The sequence below is a fragment of the Cinclus cinclus genome, chromosome Z (assembly GCF_963662255.1).
Source record: "Cinclus cinclus chromosome Z, bCinCin1.1, whole genome shotgun sequence".
Classification (NCBI taxonomy): domain Eukaryota; kingdom Metazoa; phylum Chordata; class Aves; order Passeriformes; family Cinclidae; genus Cinclus; species Cinclus cinclus.
The window spans coordinates 46,458,451-46,476,935 of NC_085084.1; the positions used below are offsets into that span (position 1 = coordinate 46,458,451).

The 18,485-nt window shown below is 40.5% G+C and overlaps 1 protein-coding gene across 1 annotated transcript in view; it reads left to right on the forward strand.

The window, feature by feature from the left end:
* PTCH1 (patched 1) overlaps positions 1 to 18,139 on the forward strand; it is a 62,696-nt gene extending 44,557 nt beyond the window's left edge. Inside the window, exons 16-23 of the mRNA XM_062513062.1 lie at positions 4,125 to 4,267; positions 6,198 to 6,381; positions 7,871 to 8,151; positions 9,670 to 9,807; positions 11,711 to 11,853; positions 14,807 to 14,906; positions 16,305 to 16,559; positions 17,612 to 18,139. Of these exons, the coding sequence (XP_062369046.1) occupies positions 4,125 to 4,267; positions 6,198 to 6,381; positions 7,871 to 8,151; positions 9,670 to 9,807; positions 11,711 to 11,853; positions 14,807 to 14,906; positions 16,305 to 16,559; positions 17,612 to 18,139 (1,772 nt within the window). The remainder of the gene's footprint in view (positions 1 to 4,124; positions 4,268 to 6,197; positions 6,382 to 7,870; positions 8,152 to 9,669; positions 9,808 to 11,710; positions 11,854 to 14,806; positions 14,907 to 16,304; positions 16,560 to 17,611) is intronic.
* Positions 18,140 to 18,485: the final 346 nt, after the last annotated feature.

The following is an 18,485-nucleotide window of genomic DNA, read 5'->3' on the forward strand; positions in this document are numbered from 1 at the left end:
GCATATCTTAGATGTTTGCTGGATTGGAACCTTACTATACTTGCTAGAATTCTAAGCAATTGTCCTTCTATGGCTTTTCCAAATTCTTTTAAACCTCTGCTGTTTACTTTGCTTCTTTTGTGGTTATTTTTTTGCTTCTAATCCAAAACAGTAGGAAAAAAATGTATCTGGTGTCCCCCCCTTCCGCCATTCCCCCCTCCCCCGTGAGGGAGATGGAAATCTGAGATTGTGTTCAGGAAGCTTTATTAGTGCTCAACCTCAGCAGAGTCTGCCAACGATAAAGTCAGGAGGAGGTGCCCTTGGATCTACTCCCTTGGAGGCTGCTCAGGGTGAAATGCTGGAGCCTAGCCCACTTGGTGTTACTTCCAGGAGTACTCCTGTTCCCAGTGCCCCTCTCTCAGGCGCACCACATGCTTTCCCAAGCTCCTTTCACTTCAGGCGTCTCCCTGTCCTCTTTGCAAGGCTTTGTGTCCCTCTTGTGTTCGTGTGGCCGAGGGTCTGCATGTCCCCTCCTGCTGTGTGTCTGTGCTCTGTGTGCTTTGCAGGAACCTCTTCTTGTAGGGGTGTTCCTGCTCTGTACTTAGTTCAGCGCATACCTTTCACCTCCAGTCCACATTAGCCAGCCTATCCTTATTTGTCCTCTGCTTTTCTTCTGCTAGAGGTGCTGTGTGTATTCCTGGTACCTGGGGTGCACTGTCAGGCTGCGTGGAGCTGAAATGTTATAGTAGAATGGTCAGGGAGACTCCAGGAAGCAGCAGTGACTTCTTGTGGTCCATGTGACATGCCAGCCCTGTGACAGGCCATTGACTGGCCTTCTGATCACACAGCTTTAGAGTTAATCATTATGATTATTAATCACCATGTCTGTATCCTTACCTCTCCTCCCTGCCTTTTCTGAGAGGGTCACAATTAATACAACCCTGCTGCTTTGTGAAGTTGCAGGGCTCTCTTCCCAGAGTGTGATACTGCATTCACGGGGCTGTGAAGGAGGGTACTGAGATGTATCAATAGAAAGATGTTATGTTTTCAAGTAGTACGGGGCACTGATGTTATGAGACAGAGCTAGACTTTCATACCAAAAGCTGCCATGCTTGTCACAGTTGGGGAATTATCTGAATATCCAGGCTAACAGGCAGAATAACACCTGATTGTTACCAATTGTGACTGGTGCTGAAGGGAAGATGAAGATAGAATTTATAAACAAGGTGCAGGTTTAGGCTGGATTCAGGGAGAATCCTCTGTGAGGTAGAGCAGTTCTACTGGCCTAGTTTTATGTGCTGGAAGGACTGGGTAATCTAAGCAGGAACAGCTTTGACCTGTATGGCTAATTCCTGTTGCCTTGACTGTGAATCCAGTGCCAGAGGTTAATGGCTCAAGATGGCCTTATGACACGTTTGTCCAGCAGAATGAAGGATGCAACATGTGAAAAAAAACATTTTTTACCAAGAAGGCATCCTTGGTTTAGCTGTACATTCTTCCTCATCTAATAGCAGTGGAGTGTGCCTTCTGCCTCATGCACTTCTCTTTTCAGACATCCCTTGTATTTTGCTTTCTAATATTGTTTATGTTGCCTTATTTTCTGTTACTGAAAATGCAACAGAAGAAAAGTTAAAACTAATCATTCATTTAAGATGTTAATGCTAACATTGTTTTTGTTAGTGACCGAATGTAAATGAGGGAGCTTGGATTCCTTGATGGCTTCTAATTAGGCTTGTTTTTGCAAAGGGAGATCTTATCTGGTGTTTCACGGTGGCAGCTGCTCACATGACTCAGTAGGAATTCCTTCCTCACCCCCACTCCCACATAATTTTCGATGTTGTCACTTTCTTCTGAAGCATTAAGCAAATGTGATTTCTGATGTGAAAAAAATACCATATATAGTTTTTAAAATTCCCTTTATTTCTATAACTTCTCTGCAGATAGATGTCAGCAAGATACTTTCCTCTTTCATATAATGTTTCCAGAAACATATAATTAATCCCATTTATGATGGATTAAATGTCTTTTAAAATAATAGTTATGAACATGTTTGTTTTGAAAGCAACAAAGTGTACAAATTTCAAAGTGTAATGGAAAATTTTACTTACTGAAAGTTTGAAATTGTTCAGAAATTCTGTACAACTATCAGTGTTTTCTTAATATTCTTTCTGTAGACTTTCAGTTTCAGAAAGGTGAGTAATAAAATGACCCAAAATGTAAAATGTTTAAACTGGCTGAAGAATAAAGGTGTAAAGGGAGCAGGGTTTGAAGGATGACCAAACATGTGAGAACAGGGGAGCAGGGAGAGATGCAAGGGAGATGAGTTTTCACTCACTACAGTAATGTTTCAAAGCACATGCCCTTTTTTGCAATCTCAAACTGGTAATGTCACATGCCAGTGGATTTATTTATTATTGTTTCTGTGGAGCCCCCTGACAGGGGTGGGATGTTTATGTGAAAGCTCTGCCCTGATGTGCCGTCTATCGTAGCAGTTTGTGTGTGCTCCCCCTGCAGAAGGGAGACAACTTTACTGAAAGTTACACTGTTCTTAGGTAATTTCCTTCTTTTCCGTGTGCTTTTTTGACAGCATATTCTTAACCTGCCAAAGTAACTGTGTTTCTTGTCACTGATATGATAGCCCAAATACTCTCACCTGGCCACTTTGTGAGAAACTGATGTGGAACTGGATTTGGCACAGAAGGGATGGGTTGGTATTTTTGCATACTCTAACCCATGTTTCCCCTCTCTGTGGTGCCAGCAAACAGTACTTTTTTCAAGGGAATATCAAAGTGATATCCTTTGGTGATGTGAGAGAACCTGATGGCAAATTGGCCTTCTCCTGGACCAGTGCTAGAAGACTGCATGCAGAGATCTGGCAGGCTTCTTCCATCATTTGGTTCTCAGTCTGTTGGCTTCACATGATTAGACATGGCTTAGTGAGACAGCATTGGAGGCAGTTTTCTGAGCACAGGGGATGAGTTTGTCAATGGGAATGGGTACTCTGTCCAGGAGGTGGTGTCAGCTGGGTGCATTTTCTCTTCCAGTGCTCTTATCTCAGTACAGCTGTAGCTAAGCTCTCCAGTCTGCAGCGATGGTTTTCATTATGGCTCCACAGCCCAGCTGTGAGGTGGGTCGATGATTTCCTCCACCGCCACTCCCCCAGCCTTTTCCTTCCCTTCCCTGGACATGCGGTTTGTCATCTGCTTGCACAGAGCCTCCTTGTACTGGGCTGTGGCTTCCTGTACTAAATCTGATCCAAATTTCTGCTGTGAGGTATTCCCTCCCCCTTGAAGGGTGGCAAGGAGGAAAATAACAGTTGAGAGTGAATAGGTGTTGGCTGTGATCTTTACATGTGCTGGCAGCAGATCCCATGACTTGTATTAGCTGCACAAGTTGAACAGATGGAACAAATTGACAAAATCGTGTTCACTCACGCTGTGCTTGAGGAGCAGCTGAGTTGCTGTTTGAAGTTGAAAGTCTGAGTGTGTTTTTCTCCCCCCCACCCCTGTAGTGGAACTTCTGGTTATAGTGTAGAAGCTATTGCCCCAGTGCTCTGCAGTAGCCCAAAAGAGTAATGAGAGCGGTGTGTGTCCTCCTCTGTGGCTCAGTGCACTCAGCCAGGGTTTTGTTGAGGCAGAGGCAAGTAAGGAGAATGTTTCCCTTCTAGGTAACAAATTTATCTTAACCAGTCTCTGGTTGTAAGGTGGTGAAGCTGGATGAGGGCCGAGTTCAACTCTTTCCTGTTCTAAACAAGATTAACTCTTTCCCATAGACTTCTCCAAGTGGAATGCTTGGAGAAGATCTTCAATTTCACTTGAGGTGAAGTCATTTATGCCAGTGCACAGTGCATCTGCGATTTGCTAGCTCAACTTTGCTGGTCTGCACAACCTGGGGACTCCTGAGGCTTCTCCCTTACATTTTCTTGCTTTCCTTGCCTTTCTTTGAGCAAAATACTGAACATGCAACTGATACTTCCCACACATTGACAGTGTGAGGCCCCAAATTGAGGAGGCACCAGGTCAATAATTTTCTTCCTGATTCAGCTATGAAAAAGCATCATTACTCTTTCTCCTTCTGAAACTTGTTTATAAGATGATTATTTACCTGCTTATTCTGTCTTCCCCTTGCCTCTCTTAACTCTTCAGGACTTCAGGATGCATTTGACAGCGACTGGGAAACTGGGAAGATAACCTACAACAACTATAAAAATGGTTCTGATGATGCTGTTTTGGCTTACAAGCTCTTGGTACAAACAGGCAACCAGGCAAAGCCCATTGACATCAGCCAGGTAGTGTATCAGAGTCCATGCTGGTTTACACAACAATACACAAGTCATCAGGAGTGGGGGGAGGCACAAAGTCTACAAGGTTTAGTATCTTTTTTTGAGCTTAAGGAGCTGAATGTCTGAATTATTCCTTTTTTGTATGGCCTTGCTGACTTTGCTGAAGCCACAGCTCAGATACAGTATGTCCTATGTTGCAAAGTGTTCAAATCAACATGTTAGATGCCAGTCCTTAATTGTTACTGGGTGATGTGAATTTTGTGCTCCTGTACCAAACACACTCTGTTTCCATGGAAATTGTAAAAAATGCTTCTCTGCATCCATAGGTGTATGGAGTTTAGTCCTGTACCAGACATTTGCAATTGTTTTGTTCCTACTGACTTTTGCAAAGTAGAACATTTAAAAAAAGATATTGATGAATTATAGAGGAAGGAGACCTAAATGATTACATGCAGTATGATATTCTTATACCACCATCACTAAATACATTTCAACTGCTGTAGAGCTACAAATGGCAGTTGTTAGAGCTGACTAAATAAAGCATGCCTGAGGTTACCACAGCATATGGCTGCATTTGCTGTAGCCATTTGCAAGTGGAAATGCATTAGGGATGACTCCTTACATTAAAATTAGATTTCAAACGCTGAGGAAGAAATTCTTCAATAACATTCTCTTCTGTGAGAGTCATCATCAACTCACTGTGCGTTCAGGCAGAAAAATAGTGTTTTTAATGAGCTTCTTGGCAGTTCTGCTTATTGTCTTTCTTTTTTTCTTCCTGGCATTAAAGGTGACAGATTTACAGAGTACATTGTTCAAAGTTACTGTAGTGTGTGAAACACACTGCTGTATAGCAACATGCAACATGCTGTCAGGTCTGAATGAAGCTTCAGCAATGAATTAGGCAAAGAAAGGGAGTTGAAGAGAAAATGTTCAGTGAGATTTTGTTTAGCAGAGTGTACCAGGTACGCTGTGGAACAAATGCAATTGGACTGCAGCTGCTGATATAATTTCCTGTGCCTGGGAGGGAGAAAAGTGTGGTGCACCCACAGGGGCTGAGTGCTGTACTGTGCAGTTCCAGAGACAGCTTGAAGACATACAGTTGTTGCATATCCTGTGGACTAATTGAATCCAGATCCTTGGAATCCAACTTTTTTTTTTTTTTAACTGCTGTCACTGTTGTTTTTCATTTCATTTAAAAGACCTGGAACTGGAGCTGAGCCAGAATTTTAAATAAACAAAACAAAAAGCCCGAGTAATACTTTTCACCCATGGAGCCCTCAGAGTTCTAGCTGTGCAGGATTTGGCTAATGGAACCCTGGAAGTATATCACTGCTGTTTACCCCACAGATGCATTTGCCCACAGTGACCCAAATAACACAGGGCAGTCATCTCCTTTTTTGACGCTGGGCATTTTCTGAATACATAGGTCATAGGAGGCAAGTGTTAGCAAAATTTATACAGATGTTGTTTTATTTTTATAGCTCTCCTCCATTTACTGGGTGGCATTTCCTTCAGTGTTAACAACAGAGGTTAACTGCACACAGACATGTATAGGGACTCTTGCCAGGTTTTCTTTCTGTGTCTTTAAATATGTTTCTCCAACTTGGTTGTTTTTCATTCTTGGCTGCAGTCTTTCAGAATTTGGATTTAATTGGTTCAGTGTATTCTGGAACCATCTGTTGATTTAGAGGTTATTGTAAATATTGTATGAGTACTAATTTATAAATAACCACTGTCACTGCATTTTCTTCAATTTTGTTTTTGTTGTCAAACAATAGTTTACTGATAAGTCCCTTCAAGTGAAGATTCATTTTCTCTTGCTTTTACCCTCCTATATGTGTGTTGCATCTCCAGGCCATTTGTTGAAGGCATTATGGCAAGAGCCCTGAAAGCAAAACTTATTCTGAAAGGCTTCTAATTTTTTTCCATTTTGCAGTTGACTAAACAGCGTCTGGTGGATGCGGATGGAATCATTAACCCAAATGCTTTCTACATCTACCTGACAGCCTGGGTTAGCAATGACCCTGTGGCCTATGCTGCCTCGCAAGCCAACATCCGCCCGCACCGCCCGGAGTGGGTCCATGACAAAGCAGACTACATGCCAGAAACACGGCTGAGGAGTAAGTAGCATTTCATCCCAACATCCTACAGTTTACATGAGTGCTCCCACTCCTTCCTTCAAGCACCAGTAACCCCTGATGTTGCACACGTCTCGGAAGCATAAGCATTCTTCTTGTTGTGAATACATTGTGTTATGCTGTAGTCATAGGAGATCCAAGCACCACTGTGACTGTGACACCGTTGGAGGGTTTTATCATGTTGAATAATGGGTCATAGAACAGTTTAAAGCTCTAAAAATTTATAGTAAGCATTGCTTTTTTAGGTATTACCTGATAGTTCCAACTGTGTGAGAAACCTGGACGTTTCATTAAATTCCTGCCAGATTTAATCTGAAATTTCATTACTGAAATTCTATCATGGTTTTTCTCGATTCTTAAAACCTAAGAAATTTTTACCAAGGTAACTCATACACTAAGCTACTGCACTGATGTTGTACAAGAGCTAGAGGGACTAGGGGAGAAGTCCCACTTCACACCATTCACTGTTTTCCTGGCACCAATACCAGCTGGCTTTGCTTCAGCTTTCAATTCATTGGGAGCATTGCTAGTTGTACACCAATAGGGAAGGGGAGAGGGCATATAGGGGACAACTGACGCACTTGGCAATGCCATTGGATAACCATGCTTCAGTGTCTCCAAACCCTAGAGCTTTGTGGCAGTCTGCCAAGTTTTGTCTTAATGAAAATTTATAGTTGAGATTATAATGGGGCAAATCATGTTAAGCAAATCAACTGAATGAAGCTGCAGGGTTTGGAACACACAATGGCAGTAACTGAAAGCTTGTTGCAGAAGCCTTTTCTTTTCTAATCATAGAGCAGACCTTGCATGACACTCAAAAAGGAGTATGGAGAGTGTTGGTTTGTCAAGTTATTAAAGGATAAAAAGCTATATATTTCCTCTGTAAGCTGTTACTTTTATATTATGGGGTTTTTTTCTCCACTAATTTCCATAAGAATGTGGATTTCTGCAACTGAATTTCCAAATATTTGATGGAAGTCTTAAAAAAACAACCAACCTGCTCAAGCCTAATTTTTCTCTAGTTTTGTGTCAGTGGATCTCAGTTAATCTCATGGAAATGACGTTTGATTTTGAAGAAACTGCATAAAAGAGGAACATTCTGATAAAATTTTCAAATTATGTGATTGTCTACTGTTATGTTGCAGTTAAGTGTTCAGTAAAAAGCACTATAACACTGATCTAGATTAAATGCATGGATTGAAAAATAACTGTTAAATTATATATAACTGTTAAGGAGCTTGGTGTGGCCTGTGTTCATCCCATTATACTCCCTGATAAAATAATCTCATGTACTGTTTCCAGTTTATACTTATTGGAGAGTTTTAAATAATAATTAATTCCAAACAAGTAAAATTTAAATTTGCCACCTTTTATGCATTATGCTGTGAAGAATAAAGTTTTTTGCTAACCCTGATCTCTGTATACCATCTTATTCCAAAAGCACCTTTTAACACTGCTATCATTTTCCTAGTTCCAGCAGCCGAGCCGATAGAATACGCTCAGTTTCCTTTCTACCTCAATGGATTGCGTGAAACTTCTGACTTTGTGGAGGCTATTGAGAAAGTGAGAGCTATCTGTAATAACTACACCAGCCTGGGGATCTCCAGCTACCCAAATGGTTACCCATTTCTCTTCTGGGAGCAGTACATCAGACTTCGTCACTGGCTCCTCTTATCCATTAGCGTGGTTTTAGCTTGCACGTTTCTGGTGTGTGCCCTCTTCCTCCTAAACCCCTGGACAGCTGGGATCATTGTAAGTTTATTATAAGGGTCTTTGTTGAAGTCAAATTCCTTTCAGCATAGCTCTTGCTGTAGTCGGGAAGGTTTTGTTTATGTCTGGGCCTCTGGTGGAGTATGTATATTGCATCATTCATTATATATTTGTTCAACTTGAGGGGGTAGGGTTCATGCTGAAGGTACAAACTTTAATAACCTTAATCTTCTGGCCACCTTTTTTTCAGGTTTAAATATTTCTTAGAAAAGTGCATAAACTTTTACCCTTGCTCAAATGCACAATAACATAAGAAATAAAGACACAGAGGAAAATTAAGAGCTTTATTTAAAACAATTTCTAATTCTGTATTCCCTCTCTTCTTTGTCACAAATAGTTATTTTTCAAGGCAGTTGCTTGACTAGCTTGTCTGTAAATCTTCCCAGCCATTTCTGAATGCAGTCTTTCTGGAAAAAAGTTAAATGCTTATGTTGTACAGTGCACACTGTGGAAAACCTGTAACTGAGCTATCGAGGAGAAAGAGCATAAAATTGTAAACTGCAGAGAATACTCCTCCGTGCTTTCTGCAAGGCACCAAAAGCCTCTCAGTAAACATTCAAGTTAAATTGAATGATGATGTTCCTATGTTTAAATTCCTTAAACTATCGTATGGTTTATAAAATGCCAGAAGTAGAAAAGCATAAAACAGTTACTAGTTTTTGTAATGTACCTTTATATGATAGGTATGTTAAAAGGTAAATGTTTAGTCTAGAATATTTTTTATAGCACCTTATCAAGCAATTTATGTTTCATGCTTGATTCATTAGCTTATAAAATCATTTATTGTAGTACTTACTTTTTTTCCTTTGGAAAAGGCATTTATTTTCAGAGTCCATCATTGCTTTTATAAGTGTGTCTATTTTTTTTTTCTGCTTGGTCTTAGCTACTTTTAAAGTTGATTCTCCGGATTTCCTCCTGTCCATTTTCCTCAGGTTTTTTTTCACAAGGTAGATGAAAGAAAAATAAAAGCTTCCTCTTTCATTTTACTGTTCACTTTGTCCATGTCAATCCCCCCAAATACCTTAAAATCTGAGTCCCTCTGTAACCTGAGACTCATCAGCTGATTATGGCATTCACTTTCTTCTGTGCTTTAGGCATCCTCACTTATATTTGCAGTTCTACAAAAGAGAATTCAAATACAGGTAGTTGAAAGCTACTTTTTCTAGAAGGATTGTATGAAAGATGGGTGAAAAAGAAAACTGTACCTGTTGGGAGCATCCATGATAAGGAGGAACAAATGGTTTTTCAGCTCACTGATAGATTGTAACTAATAAGAAGTTGGTGCTTCATGTGTTAACTGGTTCTTAGTGTGTAATTTAGAACTCGCTATTCAGCATTCATTGCCATTGAGAAAAATTGAACTAGTAAAAGCAGCTTGTCTTTGGGAATATAGGATGGGTTTGAGGAATATGTCCTATGGTAACCATGTTATTTTGAAATGTCTTTCTCCTCACTGTCTGGAGTATAAGAATATACTAACAGATGTTTGAAATCATCTAGGTGGTGGTACTGGCTCTGATGACTGTGGAGCTGTTTGGCATGATGGGTCTAATTGGAATAAAGCTGAGTGCAGTGCCTGTGGTTATCCTGATTGCTTCTGTTGGCATTGGTGTGGAATTCACTGTTCATGTTGCTTTGGTATGTAAAATCAAGAAGCATTTTTAAAACAATTTAAAATAAAATGATGGCAATGTTCAGATCACAAATCCTTACAGTTTCTTATCCGTGACATGATTCTCAGAAGCAAAATGATCACAGTTTTGTGTACCTTTCTGTTTGTCTCAATGGAACAGAGTTGATCTTGGTGAGGTAGTTCTTAACTATTGAGTCAGTCTCCCAGGAGACAAGAGAGGGTACATTAGCTGTGATACTTATTTGTCTGATTAATGCAATTATATAGAGAAAACAGAAATCTTAAATCACCTTGCTTCAGTCCAGACTCTCATGATCCTTGTTGCATCAGAATTACACAGTTTTTTGTTGCCTCTTGCATGTAGATTCTCTCTCTTGCAAAAGAGATTTCTTCAGAGGGAGTTTTTCAAAATCAGATATTGTGTCATTTGGTATTTCTGGACTTCTCAAATGTGAACATGTTTGAATTAGTGTTCCATTTGTAAAATCTACACTTGCTTCTCAGAAGCCATTGGCTAATAATAGTGGGCACAAATATGCAGGAAAATATTTTTCTACTGTTCATCTAGTGGTTTAGATGATGTACAGAGTTAGGGCACATAAAGTTACTATAAATGAAAAGAATCATTTTGAGAAAAACCACAGTGGAAGTAGAGTTAGGTTAAAGAGGAGCAACGGGATCCCTCAAGTAATGACAACCTTTTCCCCCCTGCTGCTACAGATAGATAGACTTTTGAAGGTAAATGAGTTTGCTAGGACTTGAAATAATTTGGGAAGTGTTAGAAACTAACAGAGTAGAAGAGGAAGAAAGAAATTATAGCATCTTAGTATTGAAGATTCAAAACAGAAAAATTGAATAGAAAAGGAAAAAACCAGTTGTTTCTAGATGGGAAGAAACTAGTTTAATTTACAGGACTTTATGGGTCACCTGTGCCTGAAGGTAAAATGCCAAGCAAACTCACATTGACACTGGAGATAAAAACTATGGAACATATAAATAGTAAAATCAGTGTTGTATAAACAAAAAAGGCAGCTCTGGAACTTTTAATGCTGAATTTAATTGAGTTTAAGAGTGATTCACAATCCACTTGTGGGTCAGTTTTATGCTATTGCTTGTGAATTGTGACCTTGGTTTTTTTCTAGTTTCCTAGAGAAGAGAGACGTAAATTCTGGTACTGTGAGGAAGATAGCTGTTTCAGCACATATCTTAATAGCCAGTAGGGAATTAATCAAAGAGAGCCCTTACAAATCATAAGAAGATCAGCCAGGTTCTTGTTTTCTTATACCATTAAGTCATACACAGAACAGACAAATTCATAACAAACACCAACATTTGCAGGTTCTTGATAGAGCTTGCTCATAAGGAGTTGAAGGGATGAAAGCAGTTCACTACTCATTTTGTTTCTCAGGCGCTACCATGTTCAGCACTGTTCCTAGGATAATTTTGTATGTATAGAACTAGCTTTGAAGCACTAAAAGTTTCAAAAACTTTTTTTTTTTTTTGAGTTAAATGAGAATGTTAAAAAAAGTTGCAGAAGCTGTGGACCCACAAAAATGAGAGGAGTAGTCCTGCAATTTTCGCACCTGAAGTGCTTTCACCATGACATGAATTCTTTTCAGGTGGAAATAGGCAAATCCAGAGACAAAAGGCTACTGTTGCAAGTAGGCATTCCTTCCAAATTATTACAGTCTGACTCTGTCATCAGTGCTTACTGTTTTTGTGACTTCAGTAGCTACTATGTGGTATAATTGCAGGATCAGGCCTCTCAAGGATTAGCCAGCTACAGAAAAAACTTTGATAAACTGTAGTTTGGAAAAATTAATTGATGGGACACTGTGAATGCTGCAAGAGAAGCTGTTTGGAAGGTTGTATACAGCTGCCTAAGGAAATGGACATTTTGTTTTACAGGCATTTTTAACTGCCATAGGAGACAGGAACCATAGGGCTGTCCTTGCATTGGAACACATGTTTGCACCAGTGCTGGATGGGGCCGTGTCCACTCTGCTTGGGGTGTTAATGCTTGCAGGATCAGAGTTTGATTTTATTGTCAGGTAAAGCATCTTTTTGTTTTGACTTTCTTACAAAAATAAAAATAAGTGTGCTTTTAATTTTTATTCACCTCAGTGAATCTGTCATTTTATTACTATGCATGGTGTGTCAAGTATGCTTACGTCATGGTCCTGCTTTCCCTCTGTTTTATTAACTCCTTGTTACTTGCTAGACATGGTAGTGTTTCCATTGCTGACATTAAAATCTGTTCCAGGAAAATCTGACACTTAGCATGAAGGAACAGAAAAATGTCGCTCTTTAGAGAGTTTGCTGATTCTGGATTTGAATTACTTCAAAGCATCGTGTGTTGTCCAGTATTAGCTGCATCTGACCTTTAGCCTTGAGGTCCTCCAGACTTCTTGTATGCACAAGAATTTGTATGCAAAGGACACGTGAACCTACAAACAATCAACTGTGCTGCAAGTGACTCTCTCAGGGCCTTTCCCCTTATATCCTTCTGTGGGTTTTACATAATGAGGAAAAGAGGTGGGGGGATGTGGGGTGGGGGGAGAAAGTCCTGTTTGGGAGCTGGGGAACCATAAATATGAGCACAGAACTTCATACTAAAATTTTGTACAGCAAAGCCTAAAGACCCTTCTGTTTAGAACTACAAGCAGGCTGTTTCTTGTGAATATAATTAAGAATGTGAGTTTGTCAAGTGTAGAGGAAAGCAAGTCTTTTCTTAAGGGGAATTTGAGAAGTGCAATGAAACAGATCCTCTTCTATTCCAAACAACCTGTGGAGCTCTGCAAAATGGCTAATCTTAGAAGTAACACAGGCTCTTTGTGGTAAACTACAGCACACACACACAGAAAAAAATAATCCAAGCCCTAAAATGGAACTGAGGTAGAACTGGGCCAAATAAAAACGCTCTGAAAGATGGCTTAACTACTTAGATAGACATAAGCTGGATAGATCTCTAGACTTAACTGACATCCATTTGACAACAACAACAACAAAATGTCAGGGGTAGGAACTGAGAGAATGACTGCTAAATCTCATCAGGCTTTTTGTTTGTGTATGAAAGAGATTTTAAGAAAGCAGACGGTTTGCAGTTAGATTTCATGAAACCTGCATGAAGATTATTACTATGTAGGTATTCCATGTCCTGAAATAGAACTGTTATTCCCCCAAACTCACTATTTTTTACCTTTATTGTACTGGAAGAAATGGAATTAGTCTTTTAGGACCTGGTTTTGTAAGGGTTGTAACATTTTGACATAGTGATAGATTTGACCTAAATTTACAGGGGTACATTTTTGGTATGCTACTTTCCTATCTAACAGATGAGATTTTGGCACACATTTTTGTGTCATAGCAAATGGAAGATTGTAGCAGCCCTTCACACCAAATTTGGATTGGATGTGCTCTCCGTTTATAACATGAGCCTTTCAACTTTTCAACTTCTCTTATTTTACTTTTTTTGGCAATCAGTTTCTGATTTTATAGCACAATCTCAGTTCAGTTTGGTGTGTTTAAAAAAATATAATAAAATAAACTATGGGGAGCCTTGAGCATTGTTAGAGTGGGCGAAGAAGATCCTAAACTTCCGGAAAGCGACAGATTAGTCCAGCAATGTGGAAGATTAAGTAAATTAACAGACACTGTATACACCAACTGGTCAAAGCTATAATCCTCCTGTTTATTCTAATGTTAGATGGATGACATGCAAATGTTTTTAATGCCTGTTGTTGATCTGTGTCCCAGTTTAAAGTTCTGGTGGTTTATGTTAGTAGAGTAGATTGGCTTGCTGATTTTGGTTAATGCAGATCAGAAACTCCCAAATGTTTACAATAGCAGGATATTTATAGTTTCACAGGAGTCTGATATATTTGATCAGATGTGGAAACAAGGAGGCAGTAAAGTTTGTTGCCAGCTAGACAATGTAATCAGCAGACCCATTAGTAGCAAACTTGCCCTCTGTTTTTCTCCTTTGCCTTCTCCTCCAGGAATTTACCAAGACTGAGTCCTTGAAATCATTACTTACAACGCAGCCTTAAGTTTAGTCTGAGCCCCAGCTGTGCCGAATACCAACTAGCAAGACTTTCCTTTTACTGACAGGTTTACCTTGGTATTCATGAAGGATCCCAGACCTTAGCCCTCAGCGGTGGGAAAGGATAACTACTTGTGCACTTTTCTCTTCTTCCATAGTATTTCAGCCTTTATGTTTGAATTGGCTGACGCAAAACAAGAGTATTCAGAGATGCTAAATTGTTCAACAAAAGATTAGCCTGCAATGCAGCTCTGCCATTGTGGAGTGCTCTTACTCAGTACAATGCTGAAGCTTACTATAGAATGGGCATTTTCTTTGCAGAAAGCGGGTTCCTGTGTTGTGAAAGAGTTGCAGTTCAAGCTGTTTGCTAAAACTAGAACTCACAGAATTCTAGGCGTTAAGTTTGATTAATGAACGGCAAGGAAAACCCTTACCTGATGTACTGTAGATTTAATTAGACATTCTGCTGTAAGTTGCAGAAGCATTTCACAGTGGATTAGCTGCTGGGAGAAGAGGGCTTCTTTTCCTTCTACACTAAATTGTTTAAATTCTACACCCTTCACTTCATTTGTTTGCTTCTGCTGGGTTTTCACTAATGGGGGCCCCTTTTCATTGTATTTGTGCTTTCAATCCATCCAGCCATTCCCTGCACATTCCATATTTTTGTGTTTGTGTAACACATTTATAAATAACATTACATGCTTCTAGATTCTGGGAAATTAACAAATGTAATTCTTTTTCTTTCCTTTCTGAACTAACACTTTGTGGAATGTAGCTTCTCTAATTCAAAGGTAAAAACCCCTATTCTTATATGAAAGTGATATAATTGTTTCCTTTGATATTAGTAATATGTTAGAGTCAATTTAGTATCTATAGTGTTTTAGCATATGTAGGACTAATTTGTAATCCCTTGTTTCTAACAGTGGCTATTCTCTCCCCCACACATTTAAACTGTATTTCAGGTATTTCTTTGCTGTTTTGGCAATCCTAACCATTCTGGGAGTTCTCAATGGATTGGTGCTGCTTCCTGTTCTTCTCTCTTTCTTTGGACCATACCCCGAGGTCAGTAAAATTAATGGTGAACAGAAAAAATTGTACTATGTCTGCACTGCTGTCCCCATCAAATACCCTCTGTTTTTAGAAAGTATTTTAAAATGTCTTAATTTTAAAATTTCTTATTTTTAAAAGTTTCTTGCTGTCATGCTTTTTAATAACCTTTTATTAAAAGGGCTGTTCATTTTATCGTCAATACTAGTCTATTTTTAAAGGTTTTTTTAATAAGTCTTGTTTTAGAGGTTGCACTAAGCAAACCTGATAATATTATTTATACTGCTAGCATAATGTGATGTGCAAACAAGTTTGTAAAATAAGAATTTCCCTCAGTCATTTGTAAAAATTAGTTTTATACACATAGCTTCTACTTTCCTACCTCACTGGCTCTGTTGCATTCCTCAAAGTGCTTAACTGAGCAGACCACCAGGAAGGCCTTTGTGGACCAACACACACTGTGGTGGTCCACAGACCACACCTTGATAACTGTGATTGGTCTGCCAGAAGGTCCCCACTGTCCAGCCACCTCTCCCTGTGGTATTCTCCTGCCTCAAGTAGCATTTTTGATGTGGGGAAGGCTTAGCTTAGATTAGATGTTGGATGACTTTACAGTCCAAAGTCCAAGTCAAGACTCCAGGATTCACAGATACCAGCTTTATATTTGGTTGCTGATCATTTATTACCTACTCTGTAGTTAATACAATTATTGTGTTACATGGGGTTATCTTTATCTGTGTTATCATGGGGTTATCTTTATGTGTCAGTACAGTCAGTGTACTGTTTCACGTGTCGGTATGTATGTGTGTGCACAAGAGTAAAACACAAGGTGGATATACAGCACTGGTATTTTTCAGAAGTGTTTGGGTTTTTGTTTGTTTGATATTAGTAAAACAGTTTTGATAACAATGTGTAATCTCTTAATTCCAGACAGTATGCATGACCTGTCTCTTACTCCAAGCAATGTGTATGTGTGTGTTATTACCATATATATTGCTGTTATGTGTGTATCCATCTCTCTTTGCAAACAGACACCAAGTAACCCTGTGCCAATCCACTGAGGTGATTTTAGGAAATCACTGCTAATGCTTGCTGAAGGGGGAGGGGGGCCCACATACTCATTTTATTTTTATATTTACAAGTGCAAGTGTGTGCACATACACTTACATGCTCTTCCTGAGACAATGATACCCAGAAGAATCTGCATAATCTTGTTTAGATACATATCTATGGATGGAGGTCAAGTCTTTTATCCTTTAATTGTTTTCAGTTCAGTGTCTGTGTTCATCAGAAAACTGTTGCTAAGGTTGTTGGCATGGCAGGGTGTATTTGGCAGAACATCGTTTGTGTCAAGCACTAGTGATGAGAAGGGTAAAGCTAGCTGAATGTAACCGAAAATGTTGCTGTCATCAGGTTTCTCCAGCCAATGGACAGGACAGATTGCCCACACCATCTCCTGAGCCACCCCCCGGTACTGTGAGGTTTGCACTGCCACCTGGCCACACAAATAATGCATCAGATTCCTCTGATTCTGAATACAGCTCTCAAACCACAGTGTCTGGCATCAGTGAAGAGCTACATCAGTACGAGGCCACACGAGGCCCTGGGGCACCAGTCCATCAAGTAGTAGTGGAAGCAACTGAGAATCCTCTCTTTGCAAGATCCACTGTAAGTAGCTTTCATATGGACTAGCAGGAGGGCAAGAAGAAGTTTCTTGGTGTGATTTGGATTTTTGTTTTTTTTTTAAAGAAAATCTATTTAGTTTTGTGGAAAACTCTTTCTGGCTGATTGTGCCAAAAGCTGTTAGCAGGGAGTGACAGTTTTCCGCCTTCCCTCCTTCAGAATTGATTTGGGGGTGAAGTGGTGGTACAAAAACAGGGCCTTTGGCATGGGTAATTGCTATTACATCCTGTTGGCATCAGCCACAAGAGAGTGCTCTCAGTCTGTTTGATCACTGTTTTCAGAGAGAGAGAAGGAAGAGAGATTACAAGATCCCAACCTCTTTCACACTCCAGATAGATCCTTGTGGATCACTATTGTATACTTCTCTGTGACAGCACATTTTGGTGACAAAGAGCCAGACGAGAGTAGTTTAGGCATTGTACAAAATCTTGGGCCTTGTTGCATCTTGCTACTGGGTTGGCATAATTGCGATTTCAAAGGAAAGTGAAAAAAAGCTCTGTCTCCTACCCCTGCTGATGTTGCATGCTGAGCTGCAATGCGGATCTGGTTTTGTTCAGCAGAGGCCTAGAAATAGGTACAAGCACAGCCACATTTGAAGTTGGTCACGGTTTATTGACTGATGTAGCTGCTGTGCTTCATGCTCTTTATGGAAATCAGAAAACAGATTCCTACAGTCTTTACAAACTACCGTACTAACATCCTGTGTATGTTCCCTGCATGGAATAGCCTTTTCCAAATGCCTGCAATTCTGCTTGTTGAGCTAAGATCAAGTACTTCTCACCCATCCCCCTGAAAAGATGGACCAGCATGTAGGAAGCTTACAATAATGTTTTCAGCTGTCATCCCGTGTTTTTCTGAAGATATGCTTTCCAGGTTTTAATAACTTCAGACAAAAAACATGGAAAAATCAATTATCAGGTTTCATGACATTCCCTTTGTAGAGCCAGAGCGTTATTATTATTATTCTCAGCATAAAATGCGAGCAAGCGTTTGTTTGCTTTGCTTTGTCAGAACGTAACCGTGTGCGTCTCTCTCAGGTGGTTCAGCCAGAAGCAAGGCACCAGCCGAGTCCTAGGCTGCAGCCAAATCCCGATCCCAGCACACAGCAGCCCTGGCATCAGGGCAGACAGCCCAAAAGGGCAGCGAGGGAAGGGCCGCGACCGCCTCCTTACCGGCCTCGCAGGGACGCCTTTGAGATTTCTACTGAAGGGCACCCGGCCGCCGGCAGCAGGGACCGCTTGGGCCACAAGGCCCGCTCGCACAGCCTGAGGAGCCCGGCGTTCGGGCCGGCGGGCGCCGCGGGAGCGGCCTACTGCCAGCCCATCACCACCGTGACTGCCTCGGCCTCCGTCACCGTGGCCGTGCACCCTGCCCTGCACGGCCACGGCTCCCACGGAGCCGGCTTTCCGGCCTACGACGGACACCGTGAAGCTGGCCACGCGCCGTTCGAGGACCCCCACGTGCCTTTCAATGTGCGCTGTGAAAGAAGAAATTCTAAAGTAGAAGTTATAGAACTGCAAGATGTCGAATGTGAGGAGAGGATACCTGGCAACAGCTCACAATAAGGTAGGTCCACCCCTTGTAACTGCAAGCTTTGGCTTGTGTCAGGCAGTGATGTGATCAAAAGAAAGAGGAAAATAAAGTTTCTCAGAGGTACCTTTTCATAGATAGCACTACTTAGAGGTCACACTGATCACCTTAAATCTGCTAACTATGAATATCGTACCTTTGCACTAGACATGAGGTTGGCTAAGATAGTGCTCTCCAGCACTGGGAAGTCTTATTGCGTTCAGGTATGAACTACTTCAGAGAGCCTTGCATAATGGATAGATACATCATACAATGCCAGTTTACCAGGTGAGGGAAATAAAGCAGAGATGTTGTATAACATCTTCAGAGCTGTGCGGCTGC